The following is a 15785-nucleotide window of genomic DNA, read 5'->3' on the forward strand; positions in this document are numbered from 1 at the left end:
TCATCTCTCAACAGCTCATTTACAAACTGATCCAGCTGGGGCTCAACACTTTGCTGTGCAACTGGTTGTTGGACTTTCTGATTGGAAGACCTCAGGAAGTATGGGTCGGCAGCAACACATTCAGCACAATCACACTGGGGCCCCCCAAAGATGTGTGCTAAGCCCCCTGCTCTTCACTCTGCTGGTCTACGATTGCACACCATCACACCACTCCAACTTCTTCATTAACTTGGCGGATGACACGAATGTGGTGGGTCTCATTAGCAACAAAGATGAGACAAACTACAGGAGCAAGGTGAGCCGCCTGGCCAGATGGTGCAGTGACAGCAATCTCTCTCTGAAAGTGGAGAAGAATAAAAGGAGATTGTTGTTGACATCAGGAGAGCACACACTCAGCACGTTCCTCTGACCATCAATGGTGTGACTGTGGACAGAGTGAGCAGCACCAAGTTCCTGGGTGTGCACATCACAGACGACGTCTCCTGGACTGAAAACACAGCAGCACTGGGCAAGAAATCACAGCAGCCTCTCTACTTCCTCCTAGGGTGACCAACCGTCCCGCGTAGCGCATTCGTCTGAAGCCCAATTCATGCATCCCACAAATTGAGACTGTGTCACACATAATCAATGCTTGCTCAAAAAAGTTGGTCGCTATATCTGGAGTCACCAACCCGTCGATTGCGGTCGACAAGTCCTTGGAAGCACCTCCGCTGACTGCGCACGCACCTCCCGAAACAGACGAGACACATATACTTGACGCAACTGTTTTAGACTGAAAACCAGACCATACAACTGATTTAGATGCGGGTGCCAGTGTGATGAGATGTACTAATATCCGTCTGCTTGGGCATGATTGTTTTAGGCCTGTAATTGATTGATTATTGAGGTAATAGGGATGACACGGTTCGCTGAAAAAAAAAAACTGTTCGGTTCACCACACACGGTTCGGCATGCGCTTCAACTTAAATCTGACAAAGCATCTGTAATATCATCTATAATATGGCTTGCTATAAATGGCACGTAAAAAAGGGTTCAGCTAATAAATGTTTCTGTTGATGCATGTGCATTCTGGCTTCCCAGACATTACAAAAACATCAGAGAAAAAAAAAAAACCCTGGACAAATCATTCACTCTTGTTCAACCCGAATGCTGTATATGAGCAGTAATTTATTCCGTAATCACCTGGGTGCAGATATCTGTGTTTAAACTAAACTCATTTAAGCTTTGTCAGTTTAAACATTTAAGAGCCAGAGGAAGTGAGTTCGCGTGCAGTGAGAAGATTTGTGCATTCACGATATAAGCTCTCTCTGAAGTATTGTGTTTAAATGGACAAATTCAAACAAAAATCATGTCAAAATGCCTGTTTTGGTAAGTTTCCTACAGCAGACATAGCCAGCTGAACGTAGGCCACTGTATCAGTGCATTCTCTTAAAGTGACAGTCTTTATATTAATCGAATAGCAACAACAAAGAAATCACTCACTGCTCCTGATTAAAAAGCTTTTGTAACTTTAAAAAAGAACAATCTTTAATTTATACAGTCAAATATGTCATGCTGTTTTACATTTGATTACATTATTAAATTTATTTAGCTAAAAATTAAGGTCTGTAATTTGTGTGAAAATATTTTTGTCATAATATTTTGTATGCTTGTTGCAATAACCTGAGTATTTCCATTTTGAAGTGTTTGAAATATATTTTAAAAGGGAAAGTGAAACAGTACATTATTGGCTTAGGCATGTAATTGACTGTTTATTGTGTTTATATACGAGTAATAAGCCTGTGGAAAAACTTAATGTTATATTGCTGTTCAAAATGTTTAATTATAGTTGATAGTTTGTATAGTTATATACTATTTGTATAGTTAAATAATTTGCTAGTGACTAACAGGCAACAAGAATATCAGAGTAGAACTTACATTGTGGCTTTTTAAATAATTTTTTGCAAGTGGTAGATCTTGGTTTACATTTGGACTTTGGATGTGATCTTAAGCTCGAAAAGGTTGTTGACAACTGCTCTATATCCTCGAGCCCCAGGCAGCCAAACGAACATTACTTGACAGTTCAGCACGCTACCGTTGCCACACCCACCCCTCAGTTGAACTGCTGACCAGGTTGTTGTCAACTTTTTCTTTGTTGTCATGACAGTGCACGCACGTGAATACCAGACACACTGGGAAGGAACTTTTAGATGCACGCTTTCCAATTCGAAAAATGGAGAAAGAGACTCTGAGGCACCACCATCATCAATTAAAAAAGAGAAGGTGTGTCCAGTTTCAAACTGTTTTTTTTTTTTTTTATGCGCCTGCCTTACTAACATGCAAACTCACCATCCTTCCTCCCCATTCTCGTTCCGTGAACCTCTGGATTTGTGAGTTTAGACTGTTCCTGTGGTGTTGAGCAACTACAATTCATTTTAGTCCTTTAATTTTATATTATAATTTATTTAAAGTGAATAAATTGTAATGAAAAATAAATAAAATTAAATAGCTAAAGTAAATCGTAAGTGGAAGTGCATTTGTCAATTCTGTCATGAGCATACATCAGCAATTACACATGTTTAGGGGAATAGGGCATTATTAATATACCATGTAAGGTGGTATGCTAGAAATGGGTAAACCACTATCAGTGAGTCTGCCCATGGGATGGGGGCACCACCGTGCAAGGCAGTGTCCCACATTGTCCCTCAGAAACATACCCCTTGTCCCCCCTTTGGCTTATTAGCAGGTGGTCACCCTACTTCCTCCGCAAACTGAGAAGAGCTAGAGCCCCGCCCCCCATCATGTACACCTTCTACAGAAGCACCATCGAGAGCATCCTGACAAACTGCATCACTGTGTGGTATGGCACCTTTAACGCATAATGCAGAAAGACTCTGCAACGCATAGTGAGAGCAGCTGAGAAGATCATTGGTGTTTCTCTCCCCTCTCTCCAGGAAATTTACGGAACCCGCCTCACCCGTAAAGCCCTCTGCATCGCAGGTGATCCCACTCACCCATCACACAGCTTCTTCAGTCTGCTGCCATCAGGGAGGAGACTACAGAGTCTCCAGGCCATGACCAGCAGACTGAAGTACAACTTTAACCATCAGGCTGTCAGGAAGCTGAACTCGCTCCCGAACTGGCACCCCACCCCCACCCCACCGTCCCACAAGATCCCACATCCTCAGGTCCAAAGATCCCCCCCACTTGCATACGATTACATGGACCAGTCACTTTGTGCAGCAATTGTCTGCTCACTTTCTCATTCAGCATGGAACTGACGTCATTCTACTACCTCATCAATCAGTTAAATAAAACTCTATCTCTGCACTCTATCTGCCATGTCCCTTGTGCTGCTTTATTTAACTTTATTTTTTATTTTATTTTATGTCTTTCTATACATTCCCTTATTGTATAGCTGTATACTTTATTTTATATTTGATCTAGATTTTTAGGCTCTACTGTTAGTGTTATCTGTAGGCACCGGGGGTCTCAGAGTAACACAGTTTAGATTATCTGTATGTATGCACTGTACCTGTGGAAGAATTGACAATAAAGCAGACTTAACTTAGACTAAACTGAACTGAGATGATGACATCACTGAATTCAATGATTAACTGCCTTTAACTGTCATTTTGCTTAATTGGCACACTGTTTTCCTAATTAATGTTCAGTTGCTTTGATGCAATCTTTTTTTGTTGTTGTTTAAAGCACTATATACATAAAAGTGACTTGATTGCGTCAACTCGCACTTGGCTCCACGTTTAAAACAAGTGTAAATTCAGTCTGATGAAATTAAATGCTAGACAGAACTAAACAAGACTTCGCCCAGACTGAGAGTGATTATGCTGCTTAGATGTGTGGGTGTGTGTGTGTGTTTGTGTGTGTATAAGCTGCAGATGTATGTGTGTGTAATTACATGTAGATGTGTGTGTGTGTGCAATCAGTCCCAGGAATGAGGCAGGATGGGAAATGGAGTTCGAAAAAGGGGATGGAAACAAAAATGCCAGAGTCCTGAGTGGAGTGCCCTCTATTGGAGTTTATGGGCACTCCACCTAATGATCGTGACATAGCCCCCCAAGGAGTGGCTTCCAGACACTCTAAACAATCTAGGAGGGCGGTGGAGCGAAGGGGGAACAGGTGGAGGGCTGGATGTCCAAGTCCCTGACAACTTCCCAGAGTCAAGTCAGGTCCCCGTTGACTTCCCAGAGTCAAGACAGGTCCCCGTTGACTTTCCAGAGTCAAGTCAAGTCACTGTTGACTTTCCAGAGTCAAGTCAGGTCTTGTTGACTTTCCAGAGTCAAGTCAGGTCAGGAAAGGAAAAGTCAGGAAAGTCAACTGGGACCTGACTTGACTTTAGAAAGCCAGGTCCCCGTTGAATTTCCAGAGTCAAGTCAGGTCCCCGTTGACTTTCCAGAGTCAAGTCAGATCCCTGTTGACTTTCTAAAGTCAAGTCAGGTCCCCGCTGATAATCCAGAATCAGGTCAAGTCACCGCTGACAATCTGGAGTCAGGTCAAGTCACCATTAACACCCATGAGTCAAGTATAACCACAGTTAAACTTCATGAGTCAAGTCAAGTCACCGTTGATCTCCGTGAACAAAGTCAAGTCACTGTTGACTTTCCAGAGTCAAGTCAGGTCCCCGTTGACGTTCCAGAAAGTCAGGTCAGGAAAGGAAAAGTCAGGAAAGTCAACGGGGACCTGACTTGACTTTAGAATGCCAGGTCTCTGTTGACTTCCCGAGTCAAATTAGGCCCCGTTGACTTTTCAGAGTCAAGTCAGGTCTCTGTTGACTTTCCAGAATCAAGTCAGGTCCTCGTTAACTTTCCAGAGTCAAGTCAGGTCCCCATTGATCGTTCAGACTCAGGTCAAGTCACCATTAACACCCATGAGTTAAGGAAAACCACAGTTAAACTTCATAAGTCAAGTCAAGTCACCGTTGATCTCCGTAAACAAGGTCAAGTCACAGTTGATCTTTATGAGCCCAGTCAAATCACTACCATTCTTCCAGAACTTCTTCACGTCTCAGCTGAACTTTAAGAGCCTCGTCACATCCTGTTGCACCCAGCAATGTTCTCTAAGCCTGCTGTATTGCTGTCAATGAGACTGTTACTGCTGTGGAACCTCCAGAGGTGGTGGCAACTGCTGCAGAACATTCGGAGGCATCAGTAGGATCCATCCACGTAATTTCATCGTGACCTGTCACAGCTATGGAGGCCGCTTATGAATTCATTGCCTGTCCTGTTATGGCCACGGAGGCCGCTCAGGAACTGCAGGCTTCAGTTCAGCCTGCACCGCCCTGGTGGGCTCCAGTTCCAACTACTCCGCCCCGGTGGGCTCCAGTTCCACCTGCTTCACCCTGGATTCCAGCTCTGTTGGCACTGCCTCAGTGCACAGTCAATCCACTTGCATGTGGACTTGGCCCTCCAGCCCTCCCTCTATTCCGTCTCCGCTCCACCACCCTCCTCGATTGTTTAGGGGGGGGGCTTGGGGGGGGGCTATGTAACAATCGTTAGCTGGTGTGCCCATAAACTCCAATAGAGGGCACTCCACTCAGGACTCTGGCATTTTTGTTTCCATCCCCTTTTTCGAACTCCATTTACCATCCTGCCTCATTCCTGGGACTGAATGCACACACACACACACACCTGCATGTAATTACACACACCTGCAGCTAATACACACACACACACATATATAAGTAGCACAATCAATCTCAGTCTGGGCGAAGTCTTGTTTATTTCTGTCTAGCATTTCCGAGCATTTTCCTGACCTGACTTGACTCTGAAAAGTCAACGGGGACCTGACTTGACTCGGGAAGTCAACAGAGACCTGGCATTCTAAAGTCAAGTCAGGTCCCCGTTGACTTTCCTGACTTTTCCTTTCCTGACCTGACTTGACTCTGGAAAGTTAACGGGGACCTGACTTGACTCTGGAAAGTCAACAGTGACTTGACTTTGTTCACGGAGATCAACGGTGACTTGACTTGACTCATGAAGTTTAACTGTGGTTATACTTGACTCATGGGTGTTAATGGTGACTTGACCTGACTCCAGATGGTCAGCGGTGACTTGACCTGAATCTGGATGATCAGCGGGGACCTGACTTGACTTTAGTAAGTCAACAGGGATCTGACTTGACTCTGGAAAGTCAACGGGGACACACACACACACACACACACCTGCATGTAATTACACACACCTGCAGCTAATACACACACACATATATAAGCAGCACAATCAGTCTCAGTCTGGGCGAAGTCTTGTTTATTTCTGTCTAGCATTTCCAAGCATTTTCCCTGTGTTTGTTCCTTCCGTGTATGATCTTGGATTGTTTATACCATCTCTGATTCTCTGCTGCCTGCCTTGACCTCTGCTTGTTACTGTTACTAATTCTGGATATCTCTGACATACCTGACGCCATTCCTGATTACTGCCTGTCCGACCGTTCTTATAATAAAGTTCTGCATATAGATCCGAATGTCTCTGACTCATTGTAACAAATGCAGTATGGAGTACCTCAAGACTGAGTACTAGGGCCATTACTTTTCACGCTTTACATGTTACCCTTGGGAGATATCATCAGGAAACAGTGTTAGCATTCACTGTTATACTGATGATACTCAACTCTATATTTATTCGAGGCCTGGAGAAACATATCAATTTGAAAAGTTAACAGAATGCATAGTCAGAAAGACAGCGGAGACCAAGACAACTAGAGCCCCAGATACAGATCCCCTGTAAAGACCTTGTCTCAGAGGACCACCAGGACAAGACCACAGGAAACAGATGATTCTTCTGCACAATCTGACTTTGCTGCAGCCTGGAATTACACTACTGGTTACGTCTGGTCAAAGGAGAACTGGCCGCCCAACTGAGCCTGGTTTCTCCCAAGGTTTTTTTCTCCATTCTGTCACCGATGGAGTTTCGGTTCCTTGCTGCTGTCGCCTCTGGCTTGCTTAGTTGGGGTCACTTCATCTACAGCGATATAGTTGACTTGATTGAAAATAAATGCACAGACACTATTTAACTGAACAGAGATGACATCACTGAATTCAATGGTGAACTGCCTTTAACTATCATTTTGCACTATTGACACACTGTTTTCCTAATGAATGTTGTTCAGTTGCTTTGACGCAATGTATTTTGTTAAAAGCGCTATATAAATAATGATGACTTGACTTGACTTGACTTGACTTTAAACTCACCACTGAAAAGGTTAATAAACAAGCTCCAGCTAGTCCAAAATGCAGCAGCTAGAGTTCTTACTAGAACACTTTCCATAACACACAATGTACTTGCTACACCATTAGAAGAATGGCATCTACACTAAAATAGTCTGTTTCTCTCTTATTACAAGGTCACCATAGTGCCCAGATCCAGTCTGTACCCAGATCAGATGGTCACTGCAGTCACCCGGATCCAGCCAAGATGGTGGATCAGCATCTAGAGAGGACTTCTACAACCCTGAATATCAACGTAGACACCCAAAGGAGCACCCCCAAACCCGACTGAGCCTGTTTTTTTTCTCCACTCTGTCACCAATGGTGTTTTGGTTCACTTTATTTCTAGAAATTTAGTTGACTTAATTGCAAAGAAACTATTTAAACTAAAGCTGCTACTTTGAAAAGTAGGTAACCTCCTGTGCGTGCATTCAGATCAGAGTATGTGAGCAGAGTGGAGCAGTAACAATTTCCCCTACACACCGCTGCCAGTAAAGCTTGCCAGTAAACTAAGGCTCTGTGTAGTAAATGCCGTTCCCGGAGAATGTGCTGGAGATTAACTATCAATCACAGCAGCGGCTTTACTGACGAGATGCACATGAACATCACATTCAATTTTTTGCCCAGCCCTACGTGCAGGGCTTATTGAGGAAAAAAGTTAAAGGACAATAGTGAGTGAGAAATAGCGAAGAAAGACCTAACAGATCATGACCAAAGTATAAATCCAGTGGGATTTGAATAGAATGCACGCAGACTTAAAGACCTGAAGAAAGAAAGACAAAGGACATAGTAAACTCTCAGTGGTGAGAAATTCTTGTCAAAGAATAAACCTAAGGAAAGTGAAAATTAAAAGTGAATTATAATGGGAAGATGATGACTGACAACATTGTCCCTCAGGCTTTAGATGGTAAATTACACGGGATTATTCCCACGCAGTGTAAATGAAGATCTGGTCAAATTCCATGGAAACAAATCCAAATGATTACTTCCATGGTGTATTTTAGGATTTGTGAAGTAGCAGATGCTCCAGCCTTTATATTTTCCAGTAAGGGAGGAAGAGACAGGTTTCCCAAGGTTAGAGTGTTTGACGAATTAGGGAGTGAAATTAAAAATATACCAACAAGGAGTTGGAGCTCCCAGTTCAGTATCCACTAGAGAGGGGAACGGACAAACCCTTGATCCAAGTGCTCCACAGCCAAATAACCCCGACAGCCACGACGATGTGTTATCATCCGAAAGCAAAGAACTGCTTAAGACATATTTTGGGAAAGGCAAGAACTGAATTATCCTTAAAGAAAGATATTTGGAATTGGAAGAAGAAAGTTGTGTTTTGATAAACACTGCCAATAGAGATCTTCAGCATGGAGATGGTGTAGCAGGTGCCTTTAGAAAATGGGCAGGACAGAGATAAAACAGGCAGAATAATACAGCGCAAACCCATAAGATCAGACGGTGCGATTTTACAGAAAATAGGGAGTCCAAATGGAAAACCTGTCAATCAGACATAGTAAAGGTCAAAATGTTGACATAGGAGGAATTAACGGCGATCCTCATGTTGGACACTTGATAGACAATATATGTAAGCTGGCCAGAAATAATAATTATCAATCAGTGTCCATGCCCATTATATCAGGAGGGATATTTGTAATTAGTGAAATCACCATGGGGGCAGCCCTGGTGAAACCATTAATAAGAAAAACAGAACGAACTAACCTGCCCAAAGTATGGACGGTCTGGCTCCGAAAAAATACCTCAGAGAGTGTATCAGGATCAGGCTGCAGGAGAAGGACGGCCACACCAGGGTGCTGGTAATATACAGGAACTGGTCAATTTCCCGGCTGAATCTTTGGAAGAGGATTCAGATCCTGAATGGCCGGTATTTAGGTGGACAGAGACCACCAGGCGAAGAAAATATCAAATAGAAAACCCATTTCCAAAATTAAAGCTCAAAAAAAGTTATGAAGCATTTTTAATAGGAAAGGGATTCTATAAACCCACACAAGCAAGGAGCAGAAAGAGAGAAACCACTGTAGATAGGAATATGTTCCCGATATAACATGTGGACATGTGTGGAGTTTGCTAAATGGAGGAGATGCCACACCTTGCAGACACCTCAACACAGCGAGCTAAGAGAGCTATATTAGCTCAGAATGATTTGACGAATTCGGCACTGGAAAGAATAATTAGAAATACAGCAGGCAATGATAAGTTCAAAGAACATTATTCAGATGCAGATCCATAAATCGACAGTCTAGAAAGTGACTCAGAAAAGGATCAGGAAGAGTTATCGTTTGAGCGTACAGAAGGAAATGTAAAACCTTACCAGATTTGAACACTGCAGGGGCTGAGGTAGCGAAATAAACCTACCTTATGAGTTAAATGCACTAAATCAATATTTACAAGCATTACATTTAGGGACACCCGGTCAAAGAAGGCCAACAACTCCCAGTAGTAAGGTGCGTTTTCAAAGGCAAACCAAATGAGCTATGTTGAAACCCAAGTAACTCTGGAGGAACTCATGAAAAAAGATCAGGAAATGAAGCTTCTGAAAAAGCCAAATAAAATAAAAAAACACCACAGTGAAAGGAAAGGTCCGCAAATTAGTTTGATACGGTGAGCAGATGAAGATATCTGGAGAATCAGCAGACTTGCATATTTTAGCTGAATTTAGATGCATGATGGCAGAAAACTATTAATTCCTACTAATAAAGAAGAAATTGAACAGGGACACTTTGAAGAAAAATGGAGAACAGTAGGAGCATTATCAGCCTCTCAGGAAATTGCTGAAAAAAGGCATAGAAGAGATTTTAAATCATATCTTTCAGGGAGTAAAAAGAAATGCCCTTATAGTAGCAAAATAATTCCTTCTGTATGGTCCAGAAACATCTCCAGGAGGATTTAAAAAGCTTTCATTTGATATGACAGAAAAAACAAATAATTCAGACAGAAAAATAAACATCGAATAGTAAACCACAGTGGCCTAAGGACCAACCGATGAGGTCTGGGTGTGAAAGGTGGCATATACTGTAACTGCTGTGAAAATGAAAGTAGACTCTCGCCTTGACCCAGAGTGCAGAGCAGATCAAAAGTGGAAGAGAGACAAAGAGAGGGTAGAGAGAAACAGCCCTAAAAATCCCACAATTGAAGGAAAGAGGTTTAGGGAACAATCAAGACTAATAACAAATGGAGAGGATAACAGCAGAGAGAAAAGCAGTTATATTAGCCCTGGAAAAAATGTAAGCGTGAATGAAGAGCACAGATTATAGTGGAAAGAGGAAAAAGCAGGCCAGAGCCAAAAATAGGCAGAATGAAACTTGAGGACAGGCAAGAAAAGGCAGGGCAGAGACTGATGAAGTCACAGTCAAGAGGAAGAAAAAAAATACAGAAAACATGGAAGAATATAATAATAAAGATATAGGAGATTAATCAAAAGTTAAATATAATTTATGATCAAACATTTGAGTATCATCAAACCCATAAAAAGATATGATGAATTCATAGAAGTAGTTACCGCTGAGGCTATTGAATGCAATACAAGGAATAAATATGTATGGAGAAAAAAAAAATTATTAAATGTAATTCTTATAAGTGCAAATTTACTTTGCCCCGAAGATTTGATAAAAATAGGGAGAATAGGAATTGTTGAATGAAACAAAGAAATAGAAAGAGTACTAAGGGAATCTGAATTAAGTAATAAAGGGGAGCTGGACATTTTTTTTTTTTTTTCAGAAAATACTTTGACAGCTATTCACAAAGTAAAATTTAATGTGGAAAAGTCCAATCAGAATATGAACATGTAATTTAAGGAGGGATTCCTCTTCCCCAGAGGCAATATAAAATCAATAGTGCAGAAGAACAGGAAATCACAGGTACACTGCTGTTCTTTCTCTACTAATGCAGAATCTAGTCAACAAAATAATTACTTTATAATGACATGAAAACATGTACTTTAGTTTATAGTATACATTTTGTTGTCTATGTTTTGGAACCACATCTAGGCCTACAGTATCTGATTCTGTGCAGCGCATAATCTCACATGTTAAAACAAACTCCACGAGGTGTCAGTGATATGGCCTCTAGAGGCTACCCTCACATCCAGCAATTCGTTATCAATGCAGATTAGCTGGAAAAACTATTAATTGGTCGACAACTTCAGTCAATAAAGCATCTGAGATAGCTTGAATGGTATGAATGAGTAATGAATTTGATATAAAAAAAATCATTTAAAGTGGAAAAAGGCAAGGATCCAAACATTACAAAAGTAATACAATAATTAACTCACCACCACTCGTGTCATATTGTCAGGGAGTATGTCAATGGAAGGCCTATTGGTCGGCTCTTGTCCAGTTCTGTTCTGAATGCGTCTGCTGAGATCTTGCTCGTCTCTTCTAATTCTCTGGATGTCTGAAGGACCTCCATCAGTCTTACCTGACTGAATTATTCCTGACGTAAAAACAAAAGAAAACTTAATGTTATCTTAGCTAAAACATTTACCATGTCTGCACACAGAGTTAAAGTCAGCATGAACTGAACATTTACCTAAATGCATGTTATTGATCTTATCATGAACAAATCATGATGCAGTGCAAGAGTTTCCTTTAATAAACTCCTTGTATAAATCCAAGCCCACCATAATTGTATTTTATTTTATTTATTTATTTATTTTGGGGGGGGGGGGGGGGTGCAAATTGGTGGAAATAAATCTGGAATCTGGTTTTGAGTGAAATAAGTATGAACATATTTATTAATCATTTATAACATGTGAGTTAAAATGTCTCACTATTTGGCAGGCATTTTTTTTTAAATCACTCTCTTCTTAATTATGCATTTATCAAAGATGTATAATACATTTGTAAATTACTTATTAGTCATTTATGAACACCTCTATAAACCATTTAATAAAGGGAACCTTAAAAAAAAAAAAAAACATCACACCAACTGCAAGATTTATAAACACATTTTAAGATGATTTTAGTTAGTATAGATCAGTGCTTCTCAAATCATTTGGTCATGGGACCCACATTTTCCCATGGTCATTAAGTCACGAGCCACTGTATGATCAGGACACACATCTATGGTTTGTAGGGATGAAACAACCTGAGATACTTTGATCTCCTGAGAAACAGACAATACAAACATACACGGGCATCTTCAAGACACACCACAGAGTGGAGGAGCAGGAGACATTCTCCCCTTCTGGCCATTTGTTTCATTTTAAATCCCTTCACCCATTCTTCCTTCTACTCGGTCTGCTCAAAATGATTACATAAAAAATGTCAATGCAAGTGAACTAACATTTATGTCTAGTATCACTGGAAATGACCATTGGTAAAATGGTCTCAGTCTTACAAAAGTAGATTAGAAGATAATTAATTTCCTAAGAATTAAGAGATATTTTGCCTACTGTAATGGGAGGGAGTGCCCCTTCCCAGGGTCCTCCATGTAAATAACCTTCTGTTCCTATTGAGGTGTAAACTACCCTGGTCTGGGACCTGAATTAATGCAAATTCCAATTGTTAGTTCCTGTATCCAATTTCGGGGGATGTTTGTCTTGGTCCGAGGTATTTAAAGGATTGCTGCAAAAGGATCAGCGCGATTTCTGTAGCCAGAAAGCCCATAGTGTGTTGTGTGTCTCTTCACTTCATACTATGTATTTCCTAAGGTCAGGTATGCATATTTTACTTTTAGATTCATCTTTGAGAATTTGATGTATTGTATTGATATGATTTGATGTGTTTCAATTGGATATGTAATTGGCAGAATACATATTTACCTGACTGATAATAAATTGTTACATTTGATTTTATTCTGTTTTACTCTATGATTATTGACTCTAGTAGATTACGTTGAATCCTTGTTAGCAACATGAGCAACCAAATGAATGAGTTAATGTAAAAGGAAAGAGGTAACTAGAATAATCAAATGTCAGTAGAAAACTCATTAAAAACGAATACAACCAATTTGCATTTCAACCTAAATTCAAGGTCATACTAAAATGGAGTCAGATTAAATAATAGAATGGAGTCAGATTTGAGTTTAACCTAAACTGAAAAGACAGAACACGCAGGAAACCTTCATCCAGCACCAGATACCTTCCTTGTGCCGAGTGCCTGGACATTACAGGTTAAATGATTAATCACATCTGACAGGACGGGATAATTAATTTTTCTGAGGTTAGAGATTTTTCATAATAAGTTACAATTAAATAATGATAGAATAATTAATCTGACATTAAGCCTGACAATATGCAATTTTAATATGTTAAAATCAAAATTCCAAACAAGAAGTTTGGCTGGTTATGGCACATTTAGTATAGATCAGTGCTTCTCAAAATGGTATGGTTGTGGGACCCACGTTTTCCTATAGTCATCAAGCCACGACCCACTTTATGATCAGGACACACATAAACAAGAGCAGCGTTAGTTCAGTCAGGAGGCATAGGCTGCGACCAGCTGATGCGGTCAGCTGTCAAATTGCTCCAATCATACCACTCTCCTATTAGACACGGGACATACATACGTGGCACCACTGCTCAGTAGGCATTCTCAAACGGTTCGCAAGGCTCAACTGCTTGCAAGAGCACTTGATATAGACACTTTGTTGGCAAATACCATTATTATTGGCAAATAATCTTCATGTCACGCTGGGGTTAGAACCCAGAATGTGTTGCTGGCAGTCCAATGCTCTAGCCACTATACCACAGAGCAGTGTAGACCTAAATTGCAGAGAACCACACAAGCCAGGATTGGAGAAAAAACAAACAGTCTTTACTTAGTGTCCTTCTTGAATAAACATAAAAATTCACATCAGAAGCAGGGCTGAAGAAGGTTCAGATCCACAAGGCAAACGGTCCAAAAAACTTAAAGTAAAGCTTCTAAATAAGCAGGTCAAAGTTCTGAGTAAAAAGTCTCTCAAAGAAATCCAAACATAGGCCAAAGGATCTGTCTGAACAAAAGAACTTCAAGACTGAGCAAGGATACAAATAAATGCAGGTCTTATATATGCCCCCCCCCATATTTTGTTGGATAAAATTAATGACATAGGTAGCCTATTTAATTTAGAATGTTGTCCTTTTAAGACAGGATTCATCATTTATTAATTTATCAGGACTCAGAATTAATCACACAGAAATAAATGTATTTCTGTTTTATTTATTTATTTTTAATGCTTATGAAAATAGCCTGCTTATTAAGTTGAGTCTTTCTTTTTATTTGTAGCCACAATCACATTTAGAATGAATACTAATATCTCTAATAATCAGGGCTCCGAACCGGTTCAAGAAACGAAAACGAAAACCGGAAATGATCGATATTTTCACAGGAACAAAAACGGAAACAAAAACAAAATCAATTTTAATCGTTCGGAACAGAAACGCTATTTGAAATTACCATTAACCGGTTAATAACGTTATTTTATCGTTCTCTTTAATATTTTAATTAGACAGTGACAAATCACAATCGAATAGTTGAGCATGTGACGCTGACGCATCAAGCAGGCAAAAATGCTGTGCAGCAGTCATAGGCAGTCCATTTCTCCCGATTAGATTTGTCTTTAACCACAAAGCTGGCTAACCATCAAATTTTCAGAGGTATTTTTAAATAAAACATGCTTAGAAACGTTAAGATTAGCTTTACGTAGTAATGCAATCTGTTTTTGTTTCTTTTCTGCAGAGATTAACGAAATATAACTACTTCACTACTGTATTTAAGAACTAAAAGGCGGTATCTGTACTTTACTAGAGTATTATTTTTTTCTCCTACTTCCACTTTTACTTCAATACATATTTTCGCTGAGTTTAATACTTTTACTCCGATATTTTTTTATGTGCTGCATCGTTACTCGTTACAATTATAAAATGTTACGAATCATTCCATTACAAACGACTGCCAGAACTGTAGATGACATGGCAGGTTTGATGAAGCTGGCACATCATTGAGCGAATCAAGCGATTAAGACTGCGCATGCTTACTGAACTGCTGTGAAGAGAGAAATGAACACCGAGCCGAGCCAGATAATGACTCGTTCACGAGTCAAGAACCGTTTGCATCGGTTCTCGGATGACCAGTAACGTTAGTTCTTTCTGACAGTTCGATTCAATAAACCAGTTGAAGAAAACAGTTCACCGATTCTTTTGCGCTCGACGCAATGGCGTCATTGGCGTTGACTGCACCTGGGCTCATAACATTAACACAGAATTAGTTCAGAATCAATCACCAAAAGAATAATTTCAGTTCAGATGCTCTGTGTGTCGGTTTGCTTCAACGCTAAATCACACATGCGCAGTATCATCAGCTCCTCGGTTCCCGAATCAGACGCGTCTGACAGAAACGGTTCTTGACTCGTGAACGAGTCATTATCTGGATCGGCTCGGTGTTCATCTTCAGTTCTCTCTTCACAGCAGTTCAGTCAGTGTACTGTTTGATTCAATGAATTACTCCGGGATATTGGTTTGTTTTAACTCAGAGGGAGTGTCAGACACATTAAACAAGTTAACGCTTAATGCATCTGTGGATTAATGCTTATTGGAGACGCGAACCGTTTAAAAAGATTCAGTTCGATTTGGTGAACTGTTTAAAAAAGATCC

At 40.4% G+C, this 15785-nt stretch overlaps 1 protein-coding gene across 3 annotated transcripts in view; it reads right to left on the reverse strand.

Moving 5' to 3' along the window:
* plxdc1 (plexin domain containing 1) overlaps nt 1–15785 on the reverse strand; it is a 314569-nt gene that overhangs the window by 184690 nt on the left and 114094 nt on the right. For all 3 annotated transcript variants that reach the window (XM_052610764.1, XM_052610763.1, XM_052610766.1), the window contains exon 2: nt 11484–11644. In XM_052610764.1, coding sequence (XP_052466724.1) covers nt 11484–11644 — 161 coding nt within the window. The remainder of the gene's footprint in view (nt 1–11483; nt 11645–15785) is intronic.

This window comes from Carassius gibelio, chromosome A12, assembly GCF_023724105.1.
Source record: "Carassius gibelio isolate Cgi1373 ecotype wild population from Czech Republic chromosome A12, carGib1.2-hapl.c, whole genome shotgun sequence".
Lineage (NCBI taxonomy): Eukaryota > Metazoa > Chordata > Actinopteri > Cypriniformes > Cyprinidae > Carassius > Carassius gibelio.